General features: G+C 42.6%; 1 protein-coding gene across 1 annotated transcript; it reads right to left on the bottom strand.

Annotated features, from left to right (window-relative positions):
* Positions 1–6,121: 6,121 nt before the first annotated feature.
* On the bottom strand, positions 6,122–21,905 carry LOC115637366 (NF-kappa-B inhibitor zeta-like). The gene is made up of 12 exons (XM_030538582.1): positions 21,547–21,905; positions 17,595–17,716; positions 17,118–17,169; positions 15,758–15,801; positions 14,979–15,640; positions 12,958–13,063; positions 12,399–12,545; positions 12,096–12,156; positions 11,508–11,674; positions 11,288–11,398; positions 9,948–10,056; positions 6,122–8,276 (listed from the first exon to the last, which is right to left on the bottom strand). Exons 1-12 carry the CDS (start codon positions 21,785–21,787, stop codon positions 8,263–8,265), a joined length of 1,836 nt encoding a protein of 611 aa, XP_030394442.1. The 5' UTR covers positions 21,788–21,905; the 3' UTR covers positions 6,122–8,262.
* Between the last annotated feature and the right edge of the window lie 1,531 nt (positions 21,906–23,436).

Here is a 23,436-nt window from a genome sequence, read left to right as displayed (position 1 = left end):
GAGGTGGAGTCAACAGTTCATGTACTCACTGCCCACTTACTCTGAAAAAGAAGTAAGCAGGTGCATAGCCCCCTTTACTTCTCTGTGTTGGACCTAGTGTCTGGTTAGCTCACATAGAGGTGTAAAGGGAGTTCTTACTGGGTATGTAGTCCTAGTCAAAATCTGGCCTGAACAAACCCCAATATCCTTTGCGATTAATTCATTATGGATACATGATTGTCATTACAATACACAGTACATTGTTTTGCCATTGAATTTCTGTGCTAAAGTGCATCTGATAATATTAGCAAACTAGGGAGAAATTCTTCTCAGTATAACAGTTCATATAAATGGGAAGTTAAAGTCCAACATCAGACATATTGCATAGTTTATGTAAATATACTTGAGATGGACTTTAATCGCGTGTGTGTGTTTTATTATAGGTGACAACATGTCTGGCTGAGAATTCTAAGAATTGCACGATTCCAGAGAAGGTGATTATCTGGCATTCGATCATGGTGGAAATGCCTTTATGGGTGAGTAATGATTCCAGCGAAATGGAAAGGTCATATTACCTGTGGCTCGAACACGTACACCTGCAGGCATTAGAAAATGATTCCTCAGCGGTTGCCAATGTACTCACAAAGCCCTTAACATGCATGGGACTAATTACTGTTTATCTCAAGATCTGAGTTTTCTAATGTCTTACTAGCATGTCAGCAAAAATAACTCATAGCCAGATATTTCTTGCTTGATTAAAATGGGATTTTACCACAGACTGTAGAAAGGTGTAAAAATTCATTTATGCCCTCACTTCTAGTAAAATATTACATAAAGGCCTGAGAGATCTGCACAGGAAGTATAACCTCAGCCCTTGTGATGTAATAGGTAGAAATAAACAGACTAGGTTAGGGGAGCTGTGGCATATTTAACTCTCAGTATCCATGTAATTGTGTATTTGATGCAGTGTAAAAACTGTGGTTTAGTCTCACTATTTTAATGCTCCCAAAATGTGTGTGGTTTGTTAAGGTCAGGTTATAAACTGCTTACTCCCACTGGTGTCCAGTTACTCATGTGAGCAACTGTTCACCAGTGAGTGGAAGGGCTCACACTCAGGACTTTTTGAGCAGCAGTGGGAATTGACTGGTTCCATAAAATATACATATTCATAATGAATGGCACCTAAAATTCAAAACCTGCCACTAAACTTTGTATTAATTGATAAGGCATACTTTTCTATGCTTAGAGCTCTGTCACGAGCGAATGTTTGGGTGAGGTCATATAGTAACCAGGAGACAATGGCATTTTGGTTCTCATTCTTTGCTCTTGTCACATGAAATGTGGTGGTTATTTCGGATACCTCATTGCATTGGAGCTTTCAAAAATTAAAAATTAAAGCTCCTTGGAGACTTCCGGGATCATAATAGTTGGATATGAATGACAAACAAAGGCATAAAGGGAGGCTGGATTTGACCCACTCCCCAAAACAGACTCCTCGACGTCACAGTGCAACAAGGCCAAAGGGCCTTCCTGGTAGAGAAATTGGACAATATTTTCACAGACCCTCCTCCCCTGAGATGATATCTCAGACATCACATCCCAAATGGCTGACTCAGAAGATGAGCCCCAGAGAATAGCCATTGAAACAAAGGAGAGAAAGGGGGAAATGTCTTCAATGAGAGGAAATTGGATGACTTGGAAGCCAGGGCAAGAAGAAATAATCTTCATATTTTAGGCATCAGAGAGAGTTTAGAAGGTAAAAACACCCTCACTTTTCTTCAGCAACTGCTCCCAGATCTCTTCCAGATAGACCCACTGCTTACCGCTGCCCCCTTTGAGATAGAGCTCAGCAAGTGAGTTTAAAAAAAAAAGGCGGGAAAGTGCTCAGCCCGAGGCTGTGGTCCATAAACTGCTGAAATGCAGTGATAAGCTGCTAGTAACCAAAGGAACTAGTTCACATTTGTGTGTTGAGTCCTATTGTCCAGTCACAAAGACCAGGATCTCAGACCTGAATTGATGCATTTAGGACTGAATCTTGCAGGCCCTTGAGTGCCATGGAACCAAGCAGTGCAGTGCCTCTCTTCTCAGGAGAGATTTAGGAGGAAGTGGGGGGAATGGCCAGTGGATCTATGAACTGTGTTGAAGCACTGCATCATAACACTGTGTGTGTGGGTTTGCGGTAGGGCACATCATATTATAGCCATTCCTACAAGCTAAGGGACTAGCTCTCTGTTCTGGGTGGAAGAGTCTTTCCTCCCAACATTTGCATGGTTCCCCCGCTCAAAGTTCTCAGCTTTACTCAGGAAATTAGAATTTCAGCCCAAATGCCACCTGCCAGCCAGTTCCATTCTCAGTGCATTTCATCCAGCCCCTTCCGTGCAGCCACAGAAATACACTTTGCTTGAATTGAATTGTTTTGTTTCCAAGTTTCCTGAATAACAAACAAAGCAGAAAACAAATATTGTCCAACAGCGCCAAAAGAATCTGTATTAGACAAGACATTAGCCTCTTCCCTGGCTCAGAACCTTGTCTTCTCTTACTCTCCATGCAGATGAGCCCATCTGCCCTCATCTAGTGCAGCTAGATCTGGGGTGGAAAAGGAGGGAACAGGGAAGGCTGTCTTCTCACAGAAATCCCTGGGTAGACTTTTCCTCCTGAAAGACAGCTGCTGCCTGTTATTCTAGAAGTGGCAGGGAGAGGTTTTTATGATCATTAACGTGACTTCCCATGATGCAGAAGGATTTTCTAAATTAATGTAAATTGTCCTCTTTCCTGACTTGTCTGTGATATGAAAAAGTAAATCCTCTGTGCTAGTCAAGAAATTGGTTAAAAAAAAAATCATACCATTGGCTTTTACTTTGCTGTTCTTTATTTAGGATATGGTATTTTTCAAATGAAGTTGGTTGCGTCAGAGAGATACTGTTTGTTTTGGCACTGGTCACTTGTCATATAGTGCTTTTACAACAACTGGTCTGTATACATTACAATGCATGGTCTCCAGGACATATTCCTTTTAGTATACACCTCCACCCTGATATAACATGACCCGATATAACACAAATTTTGATTTAATGCAGTAAAGCAGTGCTCTGGGGGCAGGGCTGCGCACTCTGGTGGATCAAAGCAAGTTCAATATAACGCAGTTTCATCTATAACACGTTAAGATTTTTTGGCTCCTGAGGATAGTGTTATATCAAGGTAGAGGTGTATTTCTTGGGATGAAAGGAGAAAGGGATCTGGATTCTCTACTGAGAACAGTCCCCCTTTCACTGTGCTGGTATTACAAGGGGGCCAGAAAGCTGCCAGATCTCCCCAATGGGGGATTCCCCGGCAGGCATAGAACTGGTATAGCCAGGTTCTACATCACCATACCTGCAGCCCTTGGCAGAGCATGTAGGAAAGTCTGCCAGAGCACAGTTCCTTGGTGGGCAGTTCCTTGGTGTGGAGCAGAAGTAGCCACAGTAGATTAAAGCACCTCTCAGGCTGCTTTCCTCTGGGCCGCAACTGGTATAAAACTGATTCTAAAATCAGGGAACCACAGGTGGGGCTTCTTTGTTGCTGAACAGAACCACATGCTGTTGAAAATGTGGATCAGAATCTCTTCTCTGACATTTCTGGGTTCCACTCACCATATTGCATCTTCCATCATGCTGAACCTAATGCCTGGAATAATGTCTCTCTTGTTTGCCAAGCACCCTCTCACTCCTAAATGAAATCCCTCCATTCTTCTCGTCCTCTATAATCCCCTCACCCACCCTCTCCTGAACCATTACCCCATAACTGGTGAGTATTTGTCTAGTAGTCATAGGTAGATTGCAAGCTGTTTGCGGGCCAAGAATTTGCCTTATCTCTTTTTGCAAGGTGTTATGAAAACAGACGGCACTATACATGTATGTTAATAATATTTTCTGAAGATTACTAGAATGACATCCGTGTGTGCCAAAGAAGCTACTTTGCAGATATCTGCACTCTAGCATTGCTAGGGAAGGAAGTATTATATTTGCAAGGGTTATTACATCTGTGATTATGTGAAGTAGCTTCATTGCTGCTCCGTGTCCTTAGAATAGTGTGACCAGATGTCCTTATTTTATAGGGACAGTCCCAATATTTGGGGCTTAGTCTTATATAGGCGCCTATTGCCCCCCACCCTTTTCCCCCACACTTGCTCTCTGGTCACCCTAGGTTGGAAGGGGAGGTTTCCTTCCTCTGGGAACGCAGCAGATCTCTCTTGCCTACAATTCCCACACACAGTGTGGAAGGATAGACAACCTCAGGACATTGTTCTTACAGGTGATAAACTAATATTAACTACAAAATCTCTGTGAAAGGAGACAGCCGTGAACTGACTCAAATTACTATAGGGTTCTGTAACTCAAAGGGGATCATATTTACCCTGTCTTTTGTTTACACTGACAGTCTTTTTGTCCCAGTCCTAACCTCTGAATCCAAATATGTCCAGTATGTAACAGTGCTGTTCTGTAGGTAGATAAACCCTCTGCACTGAATGCAGCAGTTCACTTGATTCCTCTTCAAGTCATAGCATGTCTGCAACAGTTTCATAATGAACGTCCTTTCTCCTGATGTAAAAATTCCCCAAAAGGCATTTAAGGCATTACATCTGATCCAGGTGCTTTTTTGTCTCTTTCTGTGCTACAGATTGACTTTTGCATTCAATTGCCAGGCCCCTGCACTTCCTTTTTGTCTTAAAGTAATGCCGCTTGCTGGTTGGACTTATATGTTGCCTGAAAATGGTGTTTTTTTGCATTTAATAGTTTGTTTGATTTTTATGCTTTAAGACCTGAACCTATATTGCAATCCCATCTTATTTCTTCATTACAAAGTCATGGGAGAGGCTATTTAGTTAAGTTTGGAAAGACTATCGCACCTTTTGATGTGATCCTGTTACCTTTCCTATGCTAAGCAGGGCTGCGCTGGGACAATTCTTGGAGAGGAGATCTACAAGGAACACTCTGGGGCAACTGGCAATAGTGTTGATGATTCAGTAAGCAGTAGCCTTCCCTCTGAATCAGTAATGAATCTGTACCAAGCAGGGTGTCAGGGAGTTGCATTGCCCGAGGGTGTCTTTTTTCCAAAGAGATGTAAAAGAGAAATGTTGAGTTGGAGCAACTGTGGTCATTAAAGATCCTATACTTAACTTCTGTATGAATCAGGGAGTTAACATAAGCGTCCTGGCCAAATTGCAATATTGGTAATTACGTACTGCCTCCCCAAATTCCCCAGTTAGATACTGTGTTCTTCACTTCCCATCAAACTATTGTGTTCTGTGCTGGTGTTAAAGATCTACCATGTTCTACACAGATAGGGTTGCATTTCAGTGGTAGAGAAAGTGAGCCCTTTATATCTCAGATCTTACCCAATAGGATTGGTATGAGGCTTTATAAATGTTTGTGAAGTGTAGAGATAATTAGATAAAAGTTATAGAAGTGCAATATTTTTTTTTTCCATGAAAGACAATTCCCATTTTAAGACTTTTTCTTTCCCAGGAATGCCCTTTTTGGCCTGAAATATTTTATGTGATTGATCGTTAAAACAGCCTCTCCCTCTATGAACTCTTGCATTAGTGAAGTCTCTGTTTCCCTGAATCACAGATTAGTTTCTGATCTGAAGCTAGAAATTTTGAGACGTGATTATAAAATACATTTAAGGGGGTGAGACAAGTGAGAGAAAAAAAATTTTTTTTAAAAGAACATCTTTCCTATTTCTATGTTCCTGTTCTTTAGGAAGTTCTCATGTAAAAGCGTGAGAAATGAATAAAAGGAGTACATTAAGATCAGTTTTATAGCTTGAATTTCACATATTGTAAATAAGAACTACACTATTTGCAGAGTTGGTATAGGAATGTTTATAGGTTACAAACAGATTCCTTGGTAGAGTGACTGTCTAAAAACCAAGGCTCTCTGTTCAGACCAAAATCTGGTTTAAGAATCTCTCTCTTCACTTTTGGTAATGGTGGTATTACCCCCTTTTTAATAATGACTAATTTAAGCAGATTGTTAGTGCATAAGATGCTCTTATTTCCAAGTTTCTAACTATCTTTTACTTTATAATGTAATACAACACTGATACCAGTAGGTAACACAGTAAATACATGAGAGTGAAATTATCAGCATTTATTGACAGTGAGAAATGGTGGAATATAATTCATTGCATATTAGACAAAGTTCTCACTGAGTGTTCATGCCATTAAAATACAGCCTGTAAATTATATATTTTTACAATGGTTAATTCAGTTTTGAGCATAATATTTAATAAGAGATACAAATCAAAAGTTCAAGATTCAAGTTCTGCCCTCACGCACACAGATCCCATGGAAATAATACTATGTACTATGTTCTTATTGCACTTCTTGATTCTGTACTCTTTACACGCCTACCTGTGAAGTCCACAACTGATTTGTCTTCAGTACAAAGGATCACTAATACAGGTTAAAATCTCTATTATTATGCTGCCTCATTTGTACTTTTTTAGTTGTATTCCAGGATTTAAAGGCCATTGAAATCAATGAAAGTCTTTCCATTGACTTCGGTGGAGGCTAGATCTAGTCCTTAATTCTTATTTCTCAGTTTAATAAAGTGATACAATATTCCTGATTTCTATCATGCATGTGGTATAAGAAAATCAAGATGATTTATTGTATATAGTGGTCTCTGAAACATTCACCATGATCTTTTCTTTTAAAAAACAAACTAAAATTCCAAAATTTTGCAAATCCCTAGAAAAGCCTAATTCCGCTGGTAGGTTCAGGTTCTCTCTCCCTAAACCTAGGAATGACTCCTGAAATCCTTCATCCAAGCTAGAGTTAAAGTGCAAACAATAGTAAAGGTGGATGAAATATAATAGAAAAGAAACCAAATTAAGGAAAATAGTTCTATTTTGGATAAAACTCTGAAAGAAAGATCTCATTCGATATCCAACACTGAGGAGATATATGGAAATCAGGAAGTGAATATTCAACATATAATACAGAATAATTTATTTTAAATATACACAGTTATAATTCTTATTCAAACTCTGTTCCTCACTCAGGGGGAAAATACCACCTGAATATAAAAAATCTTGATATAAGAACATTGTTTAGCTGATTAAAAGGTAAGAAGTTTAGGGCCTGATCCATCATCCATTGAACAGTAGCTTTCAGAGCTTAATACTTAAAAATGTTCAATGAGACGAAGAAGACCCTTTATTAAAAACAAAATGCAAAGACATAATTCACATAGTGGGAAAATAGATCACTTTTGTAAGTACTTGTTACCTGTAACCCTGATTCTACAATGTTTACACGTGAATAAAATCTCTCCCATTTATTTCAAAGAGAGAGGGATATATGAATTGATTGCTGAGGATCAATCCTTTTTATGTGTTATATATTGCTCCATATGTAGCAAACAAGGAAGTTTCACAGAAACCAGTTAATTCACAATAAGAGTTTACAATAAAGTGAGACTGACAGGTATTGAGGTTTTCGGGAAGTAGTTACTAAGTCTCTAAAATTTCGTAACAGATCCCCAATTATTCTGTGATAGCAGTTTTGATTTTTTTTTAAATTAAAAAGTTACTTGGTATAAAGATGACATCAAATATTGTGAGTAAATATCTAAAGTTATATGGAAGAAATTGTTCTTCTGTTGATCATACAAAAATTGATTAATGGTTTTAAAATTTCAGTTTTACTGTTCCAGACTACTTGTATATACAGTCTCCTACTGTTATAAACTCTGTATCTTTTTTAAAAAACGTGCCCTTAGTTGAAAACACAGTCAGCTGTAGGAATTTTTTTCAGTGCGTGCCTTAAAAATCTGTGATAACCCCATCCTTGGAGTTCCCATTGACTTTACATGCCACTGCAGGTGCTTAGCATCTCTGAAAATTAAACTCATATGGTAGGGAATAATCCTTTACTGGCACTTAGGGGGTTGGACTCCAGAGATCTATGGTCAACATTTTCAAAATTAGACACCTATATTGTAATGGCTCAATTTTCAGAGTTCTGAGCTCCCACAACCTGAACTGGCTTCACAGGGAGATGTGAGTGCTCAGCGCTTTTGAAAACAAGGCCACGTATTTAAGGCACCTAACATTAGATGCCCGAGTTTGAAAACTTCTTCTGAGTTTTTTCCTTTCTAATTTCTATTAGTCCAATTCTGGGCTCTCGGGGGGTGTTTTCATCAGCAGCTCAAGTTTTAACATTCAGAAGACTTTTACTGTCTGTTTTCTGGCTGTTCCTCAGCAACAGCTGCGGAGCATGAGATAGGAATAATGAATCTACTGGCACATTCCTGGAAGGCAAACGAACAAACAAAGCATTCAGTTCAATAGTAGCTGTCTTGTTTTATTTATTCTACATTTTTTTCTGCTTGTCTCTGCAGGCAAAGGTGAATTCAGTGCAGTGCAGAACTCTGGGCCTGATCCAAAGTCTTTTGAAATCAGTAGGCGTTTTTCTCCTTGACTACGTTGGCTTTGGATCAAGCCGTATGATACTATCTTAAACCTACTCAAGTTCCAGGAAGGTCCCACAGCTGAAGGCCCCTCCCCCAGCCTAAGGGGAGAAACCACTAAACCCAGGGTTTAACTACGTTCAGGGGACAGCAAATGATTGAGCAGGAATGAGGGTTACAGGGTTGAAAGTAGGGATCCCGGCCGGGGTGTGGGGGAATACTATTTGACAGGTGAGCATATGGTTGCCAACTTTCTAATTGCACAAAACCAAACGCTCATGCCCCACCCCTTCTCTGAGGCCTCAGCCCCACTCACTCCAGCCCCCTCCCTCCATCGCTTGCTTGCTGTCCCCCACCCTCACTCACTTTCACTGGGTTGGGGCAGAGGTTTGGGGTGAGGGCTCCAGCTGGGGGTACGGGCTCTGGGGTGGGACCAGGGATGAGGGGTTTGGGGTGCAGGAGGGGATCTGGGCTGGGGCCAAGGGGTTTGGGGTGTAGGAGGGGGTGAGGGGTGTGGATTCAGAGAGGGAATTTGGGTGTGGGAGGGGGCTCAGGGCTGGGGTAGGGGGTTAGAGTGTGGGAGGGGTTGTGGGCTCTGGGAGGGGGTTTGGGTGTGGGAGGGGGTTCCAATCTGGGGCAGTGGGTTTGGGCTTCAGCCAGGCGGTGCTTACCTCAGGCAGCTTCTGGTCGGTGACGCAGTGGGGCTAACAGGGCCGGCTCCAGGCCCCAGCACATCAAGCGCGTGCTTGGGGTGGCATGCTGCGGGGGGCGCTCTGCCGGTTGCTGGGAAGGCGGCAGGCAGCTCCAGTGGACCTCCCGCAGGCGTCCCTGCAGCTCCGGTGGAGAATCCGCAGGTACGCCTGCAGGAGGTCCACTGGAGCCACGGGACCAGCAGATCCTCCGCAGTCATGTCTGCGGGAGGTCCACCGGAGTCGCGGGACCGGCGAGCGGCAGAGCGCCCCCCACAGCGTGCCGCCGTGCTTGGGGCAGCGAAATAGCTAGAGCCGGTCCTGGGAGCTAAGGCAGGCTCCCTCCCTGCCCTGGCTCTTCGCTGCTCCCAGAAGCAGCCACCATGTTTGGCCCTTAGATGGAGGTGTGGCCAGGCAGCTCTGCGCTCTGCATGGCTGCCACGCCTGCAGGCACTGCCTCCATAGCTCCCATTGGCCACGGTTCCCAGCCAATGGGAGCTGTGGTGCTGGCGCTTGGGGCGCGGGCAATGCACAGAGCTTCCCTGATTGCCCCTGCACTGAGGAGCCGGACATGCCAGCCACTTCCAGGAGCCACGCAGAGCCAGAGCAGGCAAGGAGCTTACCTTAGCCCTGGTGCACCACTCACCAGACTTCTAATGGCCCAGTCAGAGGTGCTGACCAGAGCCGCCAGCGTCCGTTTTCAACCAGGTCTTTTGGTCAAAAACCGGACATCTGGCAACCCTATGTAAGCAGCTTCTATACTACAGCTATTCAGTTAGGATGCTCTTAACTATGCAGCACGGTTGCCTTCATCACAATTTACCTTTAAAAACATGGCCAAAGACATTTGAAGATGAAGAGGAAAGAAGCTCAGACATTTCTTGTAAATATGGAAGGGCCCCTCCACTCAGTATGTTCGGCAAGCCACAGTCCTGTACAAACGAAGCATCCAAAACAGTCGAGCATTATCACTCATCACCATGAACTCATTTCCTCACTATGGATACGCTCAGGTCCTGTCATGCATGGGCCAGATTCCTTACTCTACTCTAACCCCAGTGGGCAGAAGATGGCAAGTTCAGCAGTCTCTTTAATTTAATGATAAAGGAGTCCCTTAAAATCTGGGTTGAAATTATTTTTATTGCCCCTCCCACATTTATTTCCTAAGGAACACAAATATTAAGGAGGCATGTTTACTGTTAAACATACGTGTACAATGAATAATCACTTGTATTGGCCTCACACTACTATTATGTTAATTGTCTTGCTAGCTTTCTAGGAACCTTTGCAGACTAGAGGCTCTTATGAGGCATAGTCAGTCAATGAAAAAGTTAAGAAAGGGACTGAGAAGGATCCAGGATTATTATAATTTCTTCAGTACTGATGGTTTGTTGCTCTGCCCTTGGCAAGATACATATAGACTTAGGGTGAAATTCTGGCTCTACTGAAGTCAATGGCATAACTCCTATTGGCTTCAGTGGGGTAGGATTTCACCATTGTACACAATTTTGTGGACAGTTAAGCACCTGAGTAAGTATTTTCAGGGTTGGAGACTTGGTTCCCGCCCCAAGGCACTTACAACCAAAGAGTCAGGCAAAACTTTTGCAAGATGCACTAAGACCCAGAAGATAATTTCAAATATTTTCTATTTTTGTAGTGTAGGTTTTGGGTGGTGCTGATATTTCATTGACATGGGTTAGAATAAATATTAACAAAATTACATCTTGTCTGCATTAAGCTCTTGTAGATTACTGTGCGTTATGGCAACTTATGGGGTCATGAAAGTCAGCAGGATAGAATTATCTTGGTGCAGCTTCCCTGTGCTGGACCCCTCAAAAGCCCAGGTGTAGACTGTGGGGATGGAGATTCTGCTGCGGCCAGTGGTGTATCCCATTGGCAGTCCTGGTAGGGAGGGAGAATGCTGTAAATTAGAGTAGCCCCTACAACAACCCAGAATAGGGAGGGTACAAAGGTAGATGAAAGCTATCATAGTGCCCCTCCCTCTGAACTGTACCCTTTATGGTTGGGCCACCTACATGCACAGCCAGAACCTCAACCATTGTGTTTAGATATATTTATAGCTTAAACTATGGTGTTTTCTTTATTGGATGTTAACTCTGTATATCCTCTGCAATTATCTTTTCACCAAATTAACAGAATTACCTCCTGGAGAAAGTCCTCCCTTTTGGGGCCATGAGATTGGAGGAAACACATCATTTCCTTATTTTCCTGGATTTTTAGAAAGTGAGTGGCAGCTTGACACGATTTTCGTTTCTATGAAAAAAGGAATCCGAGATTAAGGGAGGGAAATGAAACCCGCACACCCTCCCATCCACCCAGAAAAACAAGTAAACAAGTCATTTACCCGGATATTGTCACTCACCTGCAGCCCAGGGTTTGCTCCCATTTGTAATAAACAATTAATTCCCTCAAGAATTTTATCTTTGCGCAGTTGCAGAAACTTTCGCATGTCACTGTGGTTGGTGACTTTTTGAGATTCCCTCAATAATGCAGTGTGAGCAAGAATTGCACAGTGTAATGGTGTTAAACCTGAATAGGAAGAACCACAATTACATCAGTCACTTGCTGGGGACTAAATCCAAATGCTTGGGTATTTTGGTTTTAACAAAAACACCAACAATTAGATAACGTTCAACTCAAGCTTTCTTCCCAGACTTAGCTATTCCCAGGGGTCTTGCCCCAGAACTACTCATCCCTCACCCTGGAGCTTCTACCTGTAGAGAGCCACTTCTACCTTTTTTTATATCCCAGTGGCATAGCAAAGCACTAGCCTCAGTGAGCTGAAAGAATTCAGCCCTTCGCAGCAGGGTGTTGCTGGCAAATATTGCCAACTTGATATTTCCTACCTAATTTCTGGGGTTTAAAATTACTTAGCCTAGAGTAAAGCAGAATTTGGAGCCTTAGAAGAGTCTATAGTAAGCTTCACTGTAGTTAAAATGGCATCTCTTACCAGAATGGTCAGTTAGATCCACTTCCACATGCATGCCGCCTTCTTTACATTTTTTCAGAACCTGAAAGGAGGAGGATGCAGAGATTGTAAATATTGATTGTGGCTTCTGGGCACTGCCATGGTACAATAAAACAATAATATTGACACCAGTTCCTCTCCAGTGACATGGTTTCTCATATATATAGAGACGTCTTGCATATTATGCCATGCAAAATGTATGTGTCTCCTGCAAAATGCAGACAGAAAAATCCAGTGCATATGATAGTGTAATTACACTGTATCTCAAATTAAAGCTCTACTTACATCCAAAACTCTTAAGGACCCATTCTCTGCACACAGATGGAGTGGTGTTTTCCCTAAACTGTCCTGTTCATTGACATTGGCTCCCAGAGAAATCAAATAGTTGACCATCAGGTGCTGGTTCTTTTCAGCAGCTAGATGTAATGCTGTCTAATAATAATAAGAGAGAGAGAGAGAGAGAGAGAGAGAGAGAGAGAGAGAATTTACAGTGGAAAAAATGAAAAGTCTTTAAGCAGCATGGATTAGCAGCTAGGGTAAAACACTGGGAGTCAGGACTTCTAGGATCTATTCCTGGTTCTGGGAAGGAAGTGTGGTCTACTGGTGGAGGGGCGTGGTATCAGGACTCTTGGGTTTTATTCCTAGCTCAGCCACTGACTTGCTGGGTGATCTTGTGCAAATCATTTCACCTCCCTGTACCTCAGTTTCCCCATCTGTAAAATGACAGTAGTAATACCTGGCTGACTGGGGTGTTAGGAGTTTAAAATCAATGTTTGGAAAATGCTTAGACATCCCTTAATGTACTAGAGAAGTGCCTGATTTTTTTTTCCAGTTAGCGTCATACCCGTTTCGCTGCATCCTTCTCATCAATTTTGTTTAGAGATGCAAATCTCTGTGCAAGTGCATAAGCCAGTGCTCTCCTTCCTTGAGTGACAGCCTTGTGCAGGAGCCTGGAAAAGGACAAGGTTTGTAATGCATTAGAGCATTCAGCAAATATGGGCAAGGTTTCAAAAATAACCACGGGGTGGTATCTTAAAGCAAAAGGAACCATTTTTTTTCAGTGTGTAAAATAAGGCATCAAATACTTTGGGGACAATTCGGTATTTCAGTCATTTATTCTTTACTCTCTATTAGCTGAGGGGGTGAGGGAGGGCACACACACTTTGTAGGTCTGTAGGCTGAGATCACTGCACATACCAGGGGCTAGTTGCATCCCTCCATTTCACCCCACAAGCTCCCCGTGCACCTGTCTCTCATCCCTCTGTATTTCAGAGATCCCCCCAACATCCAGCCTGCCAGGGGTTGTGTGTAGACCCCATTTCCCCATCCTCCCTTACCAGAGTTCTCTATAGGGTTGCCAATTGTGGCTGGACGTATTCCTGGAAGTTTCATCACACAACATAATCTTTAATGAAAAATTAATCTTTAATTCTTGGAGACTTCTGCAGAATTGGCAACACTAGTTCTCTGGTATGGGGCAAGTGGGGAAATGTAGAAACCCTCCCATCCAGAACCAAAAAATAACTCCTAATTCCAGCTGCAAAACAATGTTTCTCTTTTTAGGTGAAATTTACCCCTCTGCAGAAGCAAGCTGGGAATCACACCCCTAGCTCGCCCTGTAGATTTAGCCTTTGTGTAGAACAAATAGTACATGCATATGGTTATTGGCATACCCAATCATTTTATTTCATTTATTTCTATCATTTTATTGCTGTATTCAGGATTACTCTTTGGCATAGCACTTGGTCCACTTATTATATTTTGTTTCATATAATGTTGCAATCCTGTAAAATGAGATTGTGTTTGGATCCCTCTGATTGCATTTTAAAGACAATCAAACCGTCTCATCCCTGCTGAGACTAGACCAGTTTTAAGAAAGGCCACATCTGTTTTATATCAGCTTCCTTAAACTGGCTGAGCTGTGAAAGAAATCAAGTGGTTGGGTTTTTTGTTTTTTTTGTCTATTTGTTTGGTTTTTTTGGGGGGTGGGATTTTTGGCTGGGTAAACAGATATTTGCTCTTTAAACACAGTTTATTCTAGTGAAATGGGATCAATAACCATGTCTTCAAGTCAATTCCAGTGAAGCAGCCACTCCCAATTCTTTGGAAGTCTGCTGCCTGCATGCTACATCAAAACATATGTACATTGCTAATCTCCTTACCCATTTTTATTGCCAGCTACTAAAAATAGCAATAATTCAGACTGTTTGCAGCCTGGTAAACACTGTGCAGGAGTTTTATTATTGCAAATCAGTTTCTCAGGAACATAAAGTAATTGTTTCAGAACAGATGCATTTGATTACATTTTCTTTTAGCAATTCAGTCCTTGGTCTTATTTACACTGGGATGCTGTCCTGATTTCATTTGTCAGTGGCCAGAAAGTGGGCTGAATCCACCAGTGCAAACCTCTAGTATGGACAGGCAAAGTTGCTGTTGGCACTGGTAGAACTTGGCCTTACCTAAAACCAGGTCCAACTGCACTGATCCAAATTACAGTTTGCTTTGCCTTCACTCAGGCTTTGTCTATGCTACAAGTGATACTGTGGGTCAGCTGCAGCTACACTGCTGTAGTGTAGATGCTTGCTACAGCAACGGATGGTGTTTTTCCACTGCTGTGGTACATCTACCCTCTCAACTGAAAAGGGTGGTGTCTATACTGCCACTTAGTTTGGCTCAACTATATCTATTAAGGGAGTGAATTTTTTACATCCTGACCAATGAAGCTAGGTCAATCTACATTTTAGGTGTAGACCAAACCTAAAGGTTTGCACAACACCAGTGGCTAGAATTGGATCGACTCCCCTTTGTCAATAAGGTTTCAGAAAAGAGAAAGCGATATATTATATATATGTAACAGTCACAGACCTGTTCCCGTTTTCATCAGGTGCAAGCAATTTGTCTACTGGGATATTTCTCAAGAGACTCTCCTCCCAGTATAAATGGAACTGGAAGAAAGAGAGGGCAGAAAGGTCCTCCTGTTTGAAAGAAACAGAGGTTGACTTCAGATGTCCCACATAGTCCCGAGAGGTTGCATCAACTTCCAAGAACTTCTCTGGATGGTGTCCTGGTGGATTATAGCAGAAAGGTTTGTCCTGTACAGTAGGCCTGGGGAAATGCCTCTGGGGATTGATAAAAGCATCCTGCATCTGCCAGCTGTTCTGTTCCTTGCTTTTACTTGGAAATGATATTTCCAGGGAGTCCGGGTGTTGCATTTTTTTATAATCAGATAAATAAGAATTCTCCTCCTGTCCACACAGTAGTGGTTTGCAATCAGCAAATGGGCAACATGGCTGTAATTTGGTCAGGTTCTGGCTCCTTTCCAGCAGGCTGCCAGCTGGTTGTTTGCTGCCGTCAGCTTCCCACCAAGAGGCCTGAATATCAGGGGAAAAGGTGTGCCAGCAGCAAGCTGGCAGAGGGCTCAGAGACTCTAGCTTAGAGTGGCTCTTGTTCAGGTCTTCCTCCAATACCTCAACCAGGATATCAAGGTCCTCCAAGCCTTTTAGTGCCTGCTCAGAACTTTGCTTTTTCTAAAACACCAAGAAGAAAAACAAAATTTAGTCATCAGGTGTCCTGTTCTGCCTCAGAACCATAACATGATTTGCCTGGAAAGTCAGAGAGACTGAAGCAAAAGGTGTCGTACATACCTGTCTGAACTGTTTTTCTGTATAAGGGCAAGCTTTTCTTCTTGCTATTGGACACAACAACAAAAACATTTGAGTTAAAAAAAATGCAAATAATATTCACTCCAGTATTTCTCCCCATAGGATACATGGATGAGGGGAAGTATGTGGTGAAAATGCCTCAAGCCTTGTTTATAACACACAGGTGGGCAAACTACAGCCCGCAGGCCATGTCTGACCCACCAGATCTTTTAAGATGGCCCTTGAGCTCCCTCCAGGGAGTGGGGTCAGGGGCTTGCCCTGCTCCAATGCTCCAGCTGGGGAGCAGGGTCAGGGGCTTGCCCTGCTCCATGCGTGCTGTGGCTCCTGGAAGCAGCGGCATGTCCCCTCTGCATAGAGGCAGCCAGCGGGCTCCGCACACTCCCCCTGCCCCAAGTGCTGGCTCTGTAGCTCCCATTGGCTGGGAACTGTGGCCAATGGGATCTGCAGGGGCGACGCCTGCACATGGGGCAGGATGCAGAGTCGCCTGGCTGCTGCTGTGCCTCCACATAGGAGCCATAGGGGAATATGCTGCAGCTTCTGAGAGCTGCTTAAGGTAAGCGCCTCCCAGAGCCTGCACCCCTGAGCCCTGCCCCATGCCCCGACCCCCTGCCCTAGCCCTGATCCCTCTCCCACATCCTGAACTCCTAATTTCTGGCCCCACCCAGAGCCCGCACCTGAGCCAGACCCCTCACCCGCTCCCACACCTCAACCCCATCAATTTCATGAGCATTCATGGCCCACCATACAAATTCCATACCCAGATGTGGCCCTCAGGCCAAAAAGTTTGCTCACCCCTCTTATAGCAGCATGTTTCTCAGCTTTGCAGCCCTGCTAGAGCTGCAATGTTGCTGGTGCAACCATGAAAAGTTTAAGAAACAAAGCTGGTTCTGACAAGGGCTTTGGAGTACATGAAGGTGCACATATTAATGTGTATTTATGTTAGCACAGACGTACTATGAGGGTGGATCAATGTGTGCTTTAAGAGACATTGAGAAAGCTCTTGCTAGATGTGTGGAAGGAGCAGAAGGACAGAAAAGCTCCATAAAACTGGCTGGATCTAAGTCTACAGATGGTTTTTGTTTGTTTGTTTTTTTAAAAGGGTCCAACTTTGAAATATATAAGGGGACAGCCTCAACAGCATCATCTCAGCATAGCTCTGTCAAAACAAAATAGTTATGCCAGTTTATACCAGTTGAGAATCTGGCCCTATATCCTTAAAATAATAGGCAGCCAGTGGACAAGTCTGAGAATCTTGTGACCCAGTTCTCTGTGTACATGTGCTCGTGAGAGGGCATCAGGCTATAGGAAGAGGAGTTTGCATTCTCCCAAGGGGGTTCTTTACCTGCTGTTCCAGAAGATCCTTTAGTTGTAGTTCCCTTTATTGGTTGTGCTTCCTAGGGAAACAAGCAAGCAAACAAAAATTAATATATTTTGAGATGGTAACATTTACTAGAAAAATTTAACTAGTGCACAGTATGTGGCCTGAGCAAAATAATTCTGATACAAACAACTTTTAGCTGATAAAATTTTTTTTGCAGAGCATGGAAACAGTGATCTCTTTTGGACGAGAAAGATCCTTGCTACCATGCTCTTGAAAAAGTCTCCACTCTAGTCCCTCAGTAATGTTTGAATTTGGGATGTACAGCACCAGATTGCAGACCTCTACCACTTCACTTAAAGGAATAACTCCATTAGATGGCATCAACACCGTGCTGGTCTCTCTCTGTGGCTACTGTGCAGATGATAACATGTAACATACTTTGCCATCATGTTACACTTTCATATGTGGTGACTTCTCCAAACTCAAGGAGATTCTTACCTTTATGTCATTGGGGTCCATCCCTTTGGAAAGCCGGACTTTTCTCAGCAGCTCCCGCACTGGCATTTTCACCCGCACGCCAACATACTGCTTCTGAGAGGGGAAAGTGCTAAGCGTAGAGTCTGGAAAAAATCAAAATAAGGTACTTGAAAAAGAAATTGCCACAAGATATAATCTACAAGCCATTGTGTGATAGGGAGAGTAGGAGGTAGTTTTGCCCTGAGAGAATGTGCATAGTTTCAGGTGGTTTGTTAGTTGGGGGAAATTCTCACTTTGAGCTGTATGTTCTCTGGTTCTGAATTTTCAAGAATTACTCTTATTTAGTATTGATAAACATGCTCTAACAGTTCAGGGGGCTTCTCAACAGGTAAGAGATAATCAATAAAATAAAAATAAAAATCTGACTGAAGAGCTTACAACTTGAGGGCACGAATGGAGAGAGAATACACATGTAAGCAGGGTCTGAATGAGCTCTCCTCTGCCTTCTATGTATGAACTGGGGGGAAAGTTCTCAGGAGCAAACTATATTGACATAGACCAGTGTCATAAATAGATAGTAGGAGTTAATAGAACAGAAGTACTTTATATCTCTTTTGCCTGTAAAGGGTTAACAAGATCAGTGAGCCTGGCTGTCACCTGACCAGAGGACCAATCAGGGGACAGGATACTTTCAAATCTTGAGGAAGGGAAGTTTGTGTGTGTGCTGTTAGTGTTTGGTGGTTGTTCACACTGGGGGCTCAGAGGGACCGGACGTGCAACCAGGTTTCTCTCCAATCTCTCTGATACTGGCTCTTATAAGTTCAGAATAGTGAGTACTAGGTAGATAAGGCGAGTTAGGCTTATGTTTGTTTTCTTTATTTGCAAATGTGTATTTGGCTGGGAAGAGTTCAAATGTGTATTTGGCTGGAAGGAGTTCAAATTTGTATTTTGCTGAAAGGATTTTAATTTGTACTTGTATACTTAGGCTGGGAGGGTATTCCCAGTGTCTATAGCTGAAAGACCCTGCAACATATTCCATCTTAAATTTACAAATATAATTTTTACTGTTTTTTCTTTCTTTAATTAAAAGCTTTTCTTGTTTAAGAACCTGATTGTTTTTTTATTCTGGTGAGACCCCAGGGGACTGGGTCTGGATCCACCAGGGAATTGGTGGGGAGAAAGGAGGGAAGAGGGAGAGAAAGGTTAATTTCTTTCGGTGTTAGGATTAATTTCTCTCTCAGGGAGAGTCTGGGAGGGGGAGAGAGAAGGAGGGGGGAGGGTGGATTTTCTTCTCTATTTTAAGATTCAAGGAGTTTGAATCACAGTGATCTTCCAGGGTAACCCAGGGAGGGGAAGCCTGGGAGAGGCAATGGTGAGGGAAAGGGTTTACTTTCCTTGTGGTAAGATCCAGAGGGACTGGGTCCTGGGGGTCCCCGGGCAAGGTTTTGGGGGGACCAGAGTGTACCAGGCACTGGAATTCCTGGTTGGTAGCAGCGCTACAAATACTAAGCTGGTAATTGAGCTTAGAGGAATTCATGCTGGTACCCCATCTTTTGGACACTAAGGTTCAGAGTGGGGGCTTAATGACAACCAGGGATTGGCAACATTTGGCCAAAGGAAGGGAAAGCTGCTGGCGGGCCGGGACAGTTTGTTTACCTGCAGCGTCTGCAGGTTTGGCCGATCGCAGCTCCTACTGGCCATGTTTCGCTGTCCCAGGCCAATGGGGCCTGCGGGAAGTGGCACGGGCTGAGGGATGTGCTGGCCGCCGTTTCCGGCAGCCCCCATTGGCCTGGAGCAGCGAACTACGGCCGGTGGGAGCTGCGATCGGACGAACCTGCAGATGCTGCAAGAAAACAAACCATCCCGGGCACCAGTGGCTTTCCCTGGTGGGCCACATGCCAAAGGTGGCTGATCCCTGGCATAGACAAATCTACTTTACCTAGGTGATCAGCAGACAGACTTGCTTTGCCAAAGTGATCAGTTTTGGCTGCTTCAGATTAAAGTTCACTTTAATCTTGAATACAGGGAAAATGAATTGCAGCAGCAGCAGCGAGTGCCCCCACTACCCAGTGAAATCACTAAGACCTGAAATCACTAAGAACTGGGCTAAGTGGCAGAACCTCAGAACATTGCATCATAACTAGAGGCAGTGAGGGCAACAGCAAAGATAGAGGCAAGGAGAGGCAGAGGCGTTGCATGACTCCTCCCCCCTTCAGCAACACTTATTTTTCCAGCATTTAGAAAAACCTTAAAAGTATCAAATTTCTTAAGTCTTTTATCATGACAAAAATTCACTGATGAGAAGGGTCCATTGTCCTTTTGGGTTGTGGGCCAATCGAAAGAGAACACAGGGCCACAAAGAAAGCCTAGGTTCAGGAGGACCCTCATGTGTCAAGACTCTCTGCATGGGCTGCTGGAAGCTGAGAGTTGATGCTCACTGGGGCACTGATGTGCTATTGCAGCTCCTAGAGCACCTCTTTGTGGTGCATATGGAGCTAAAGCAAAAGAGGAGACACGATTATGATTAAACACCACGATCACAGTGGCCTAGAATGACAGGGGTATATGTGACTCGGGTGATCAGATCCTGTGTTGATACATAAATAAAACCTGAGGTTTCTGAGTGGTAGTCATGTTAGTCTGTATCTGCAAAAACAATGAGAAGTCCTTGTGGCACCTTAGAGACTAACACATTTATTTGGGCATAAACTTTCGTGGGCTAGAACCCACTTCATCAGATGCATGTTGCACTGCTACGTTTATCCCATGGACTAGATTTTCAGCTGTACCCAATAATTGCTGCTCTTTCCTGGCTGGCTATTGCTCCCAGCTGAGAATAGCCAGAGTTCAGTACAGGTCTGTCGCATCTTACGCTGGTGTTATGTTCCGCAGTCAGCACGTAAAGCGAAAATCGCATATAGTCAAAATTACATTGAGTGTAATGGCGGGCAGAATCGCCCACACTACAGCTACAGTATTAAAACTGTTATTTTTCTCTTTGTTGTGTTTTTTTTTTTCCGATCGCATAAAGCTGAAATTGTTAAATGCGTGTAAGATGCAACAGACCTGTAAACTCTGACTATGCCCCTTTCTGCCCTTGACATGCTCCCATATCAGAAACTATAGGGGATGGGGACTGGCCTGGGAATTGACTACAGGTCACATGGTCCTGTTTTTGCTCCCTGTTTAGGAGGTTGAAATATTTTCAGCAGGAGAATAATGGATACCATGTAACAAAAATTGCACTTATGATAGGCGCTTTGGAATGACTCGTCATTTTTGCTAAAACTTGTGAATCCTTCGGAATTTCTGAATGCTTAGCAGGTGACAGAATACTCATGAATAATATGATCTCACAAGTCAATTGTTTACTATTCAAACAGCTCTAGAAGCGGGACTAATACCTGCTCCTGGCAGATATTTTAAGGCTTAATTACTTTTGTAAAGCACTTGGACAGCCTGGATGAAAATACTATGGAAGTTCAAACTTGATGTTAATTTTATTGTTCTCTTTCAAGCTATTAAATAATAAAAATGCTGGATGATGCATCAAGTTACCTGCTCAGCTGCAGTCTTGCAACTGAAGCATTTGGTAAAAGCGATAATGTATTATACATATTTGTATACAATTCTATAATTATTCACCAAGTCATACATTACTATTACATGCAGAACCAAACATAATTAAAAAAACCTAAATAAATGAGCAGTAAAATGTTACAGGTAAACAAATCATGGAATATTACTACAGCAATCTGCAAGACATTGAAGAACTTTTGCGTTTAGGAATAAACCACATCAAAACAAAAAATAAGCTAACTACATAAACTGATCATATTTCTCTATTTGACATTATTACTGCACGTACCTAAAATGCACTGTTCTTACAACAACTAACTGTATTGCTTTGCAAAGAGATGCAGTATTGTTGTACAAAATAGTTGAAAGTATGTGAACAAAATTTTAATCTTACCAGTGAGAGCCGACATCTCCTGGGTTTTTACTGGGGGAATATGACAGCTCTTAGGACTCACAGCATTAAATTCTGTTAATCCAGAAGCTGGCAAAGATGGGCTCTGTTGAGAATAACTTTTGGGGCTGGCAGTTTCCCCAGGCAAAGGAGAGCCTTGGCCCATGCTGTAACCTCCGATTTCACTTTCACTGATGTTTTGATTGGTGAGTACTTCAGGACTCATTCTGTTTTTTTGCAGCATTTCCACCACACATGTGAAAAAATGTTTACTTGATTTTAAGGAAATCTGTAAATTCAAGTTTTACATTGAGAATTTGAACACAGTTATTCCCCAGTGCAATTAGTCACAGCTAGCTGAATCCAATTTCCTTAATCTCTTTAAAAGGAAGATAGAGAATAAAATCAATCTTCAAATCCCAACAGTGCGTGGAAACTACTTTTGAGTACTACATGGCTTATTACCTCCGTACCTCCTTTATAGTCAGGCATGGCTTGAAAGACGTCACAGTATGAAAATACCACACCCTCTTTCTAACAAACTATTGCAGCAGCTGAAGAAGTGACTTTTCGTAAGAAATGCTCAGTGGGATTGAGCAGGAAGAGTTGAAAATACAAAACTGAACAATACATTTTTTCCAAACATAAAAAAGAAACATTAAACAATGATTTGTTGATTTTAAAAGAATATGGAGGGGAGGGAATTGGTTTCCCAGGAATTTAGTTAGTTGCCCAAAGGTTTAAACTGTACGAAGAACAAATAAATCTGTCCCTAACTCTAAACAGTTTTATTAACGCTTTTTACTTATAATTTTTTCTAAAGTTACATAAAAAGCAGCCTTACACGTGTGACATTTAATCCTGAAAAAAGGAGCAAACACTGACACACCCTTGCTCCCATAAATCTCTTGGTGGAGATGGGCAGGAACCACAAAGAAAATCTACCCACTCAGAGTTTTGATTCCATAAAGAGAGAAGTGCCAGAGGGTCTATGAAGTCCACTAGGGACTTTGCTATTGCTCCTGATTTTACACAGAAGGCGGTCAGATACTGTGACGATGGGTGGTGGTATGAAACCCTGAGATAAATAGATATTCTTTTTAAACTTTTTTTTTCATAAGCAGTGGCATGCTGTCATGGTTGATCTATGAAAATAAAATGTTACATGTGGCTAATAACATTCCTCAAGTTTTTGACAGAACAGTCCAGTGCAGGAACTAAAATCCATCTTTATTTCTCCAGGGAAGATACTTGAAGTTGTGTATCTATCGCCAGTACTGCAAGTGCATACCAAGGGGTGAAATGTAGAACAAGCCCATTAAGCCTCAGTAGCTGTTAAACATTCTAGCAAGAGCTTCCACAGATAAAGGTGAGGAAAGACCAAACTGAACATGTGACGCTAAATTGTTTACTTGTGCTTTACCCAATCCGAAATCAGTCCCTACAACTCAATTATTTTGGGGGGGAGAACAACACATCTTTGTGTCATGTAGAGAGACAAAGTGGGTGACGTAATATATTTTATTGGACCAGCTTCTGTTGGTGAAAGAGACAAGCTTTTGAGCTACACAAAGCTCTTCTTCAGGTCTGAGAAAGGTACACAGAGTGTCACAGCCCTATACAAGGTGGAACAGATTGTTTAGCATAACTGGTTAACATATATTGTAAGGGACCATTCAAGATGAAGTGACTCGCTAACACCTCTGCTGTCAGAGGACAAAAGGGGGGGGAGGAGTTAGTGGGTTACAGATTGTTGAAATAAGCCATAAATCCAGTGTCTTTATTAAGACCATGATATTTAGTTCTAGCAAAGTTATGAATTTAATCTCCGAGGTTTGACTTTTGAAGGTATTGTCCAGGTTTCCTTTGAGGACATGCACTAGGAGATCAGAT

The sequence above is a fragment of the Gopherus evgoodei genome, chromosome 19 (genome assembly GCF_007399415.2).
Source record: "Gopherus evgoodei ecotype Sinaloan lineage chromosome 19, rGopEvg1_v1.p, whole genome shotgun sequence".
NCBI lineage: Eukaryota > Metazoa > Chordata > Testudines > Testudinidae > Gopherus > Gopherus evgoodei.
Note: the sequence above shows the minus strand (reverse complement) of the source record. Positions and strands in the feature narration are given on the sequence as shown.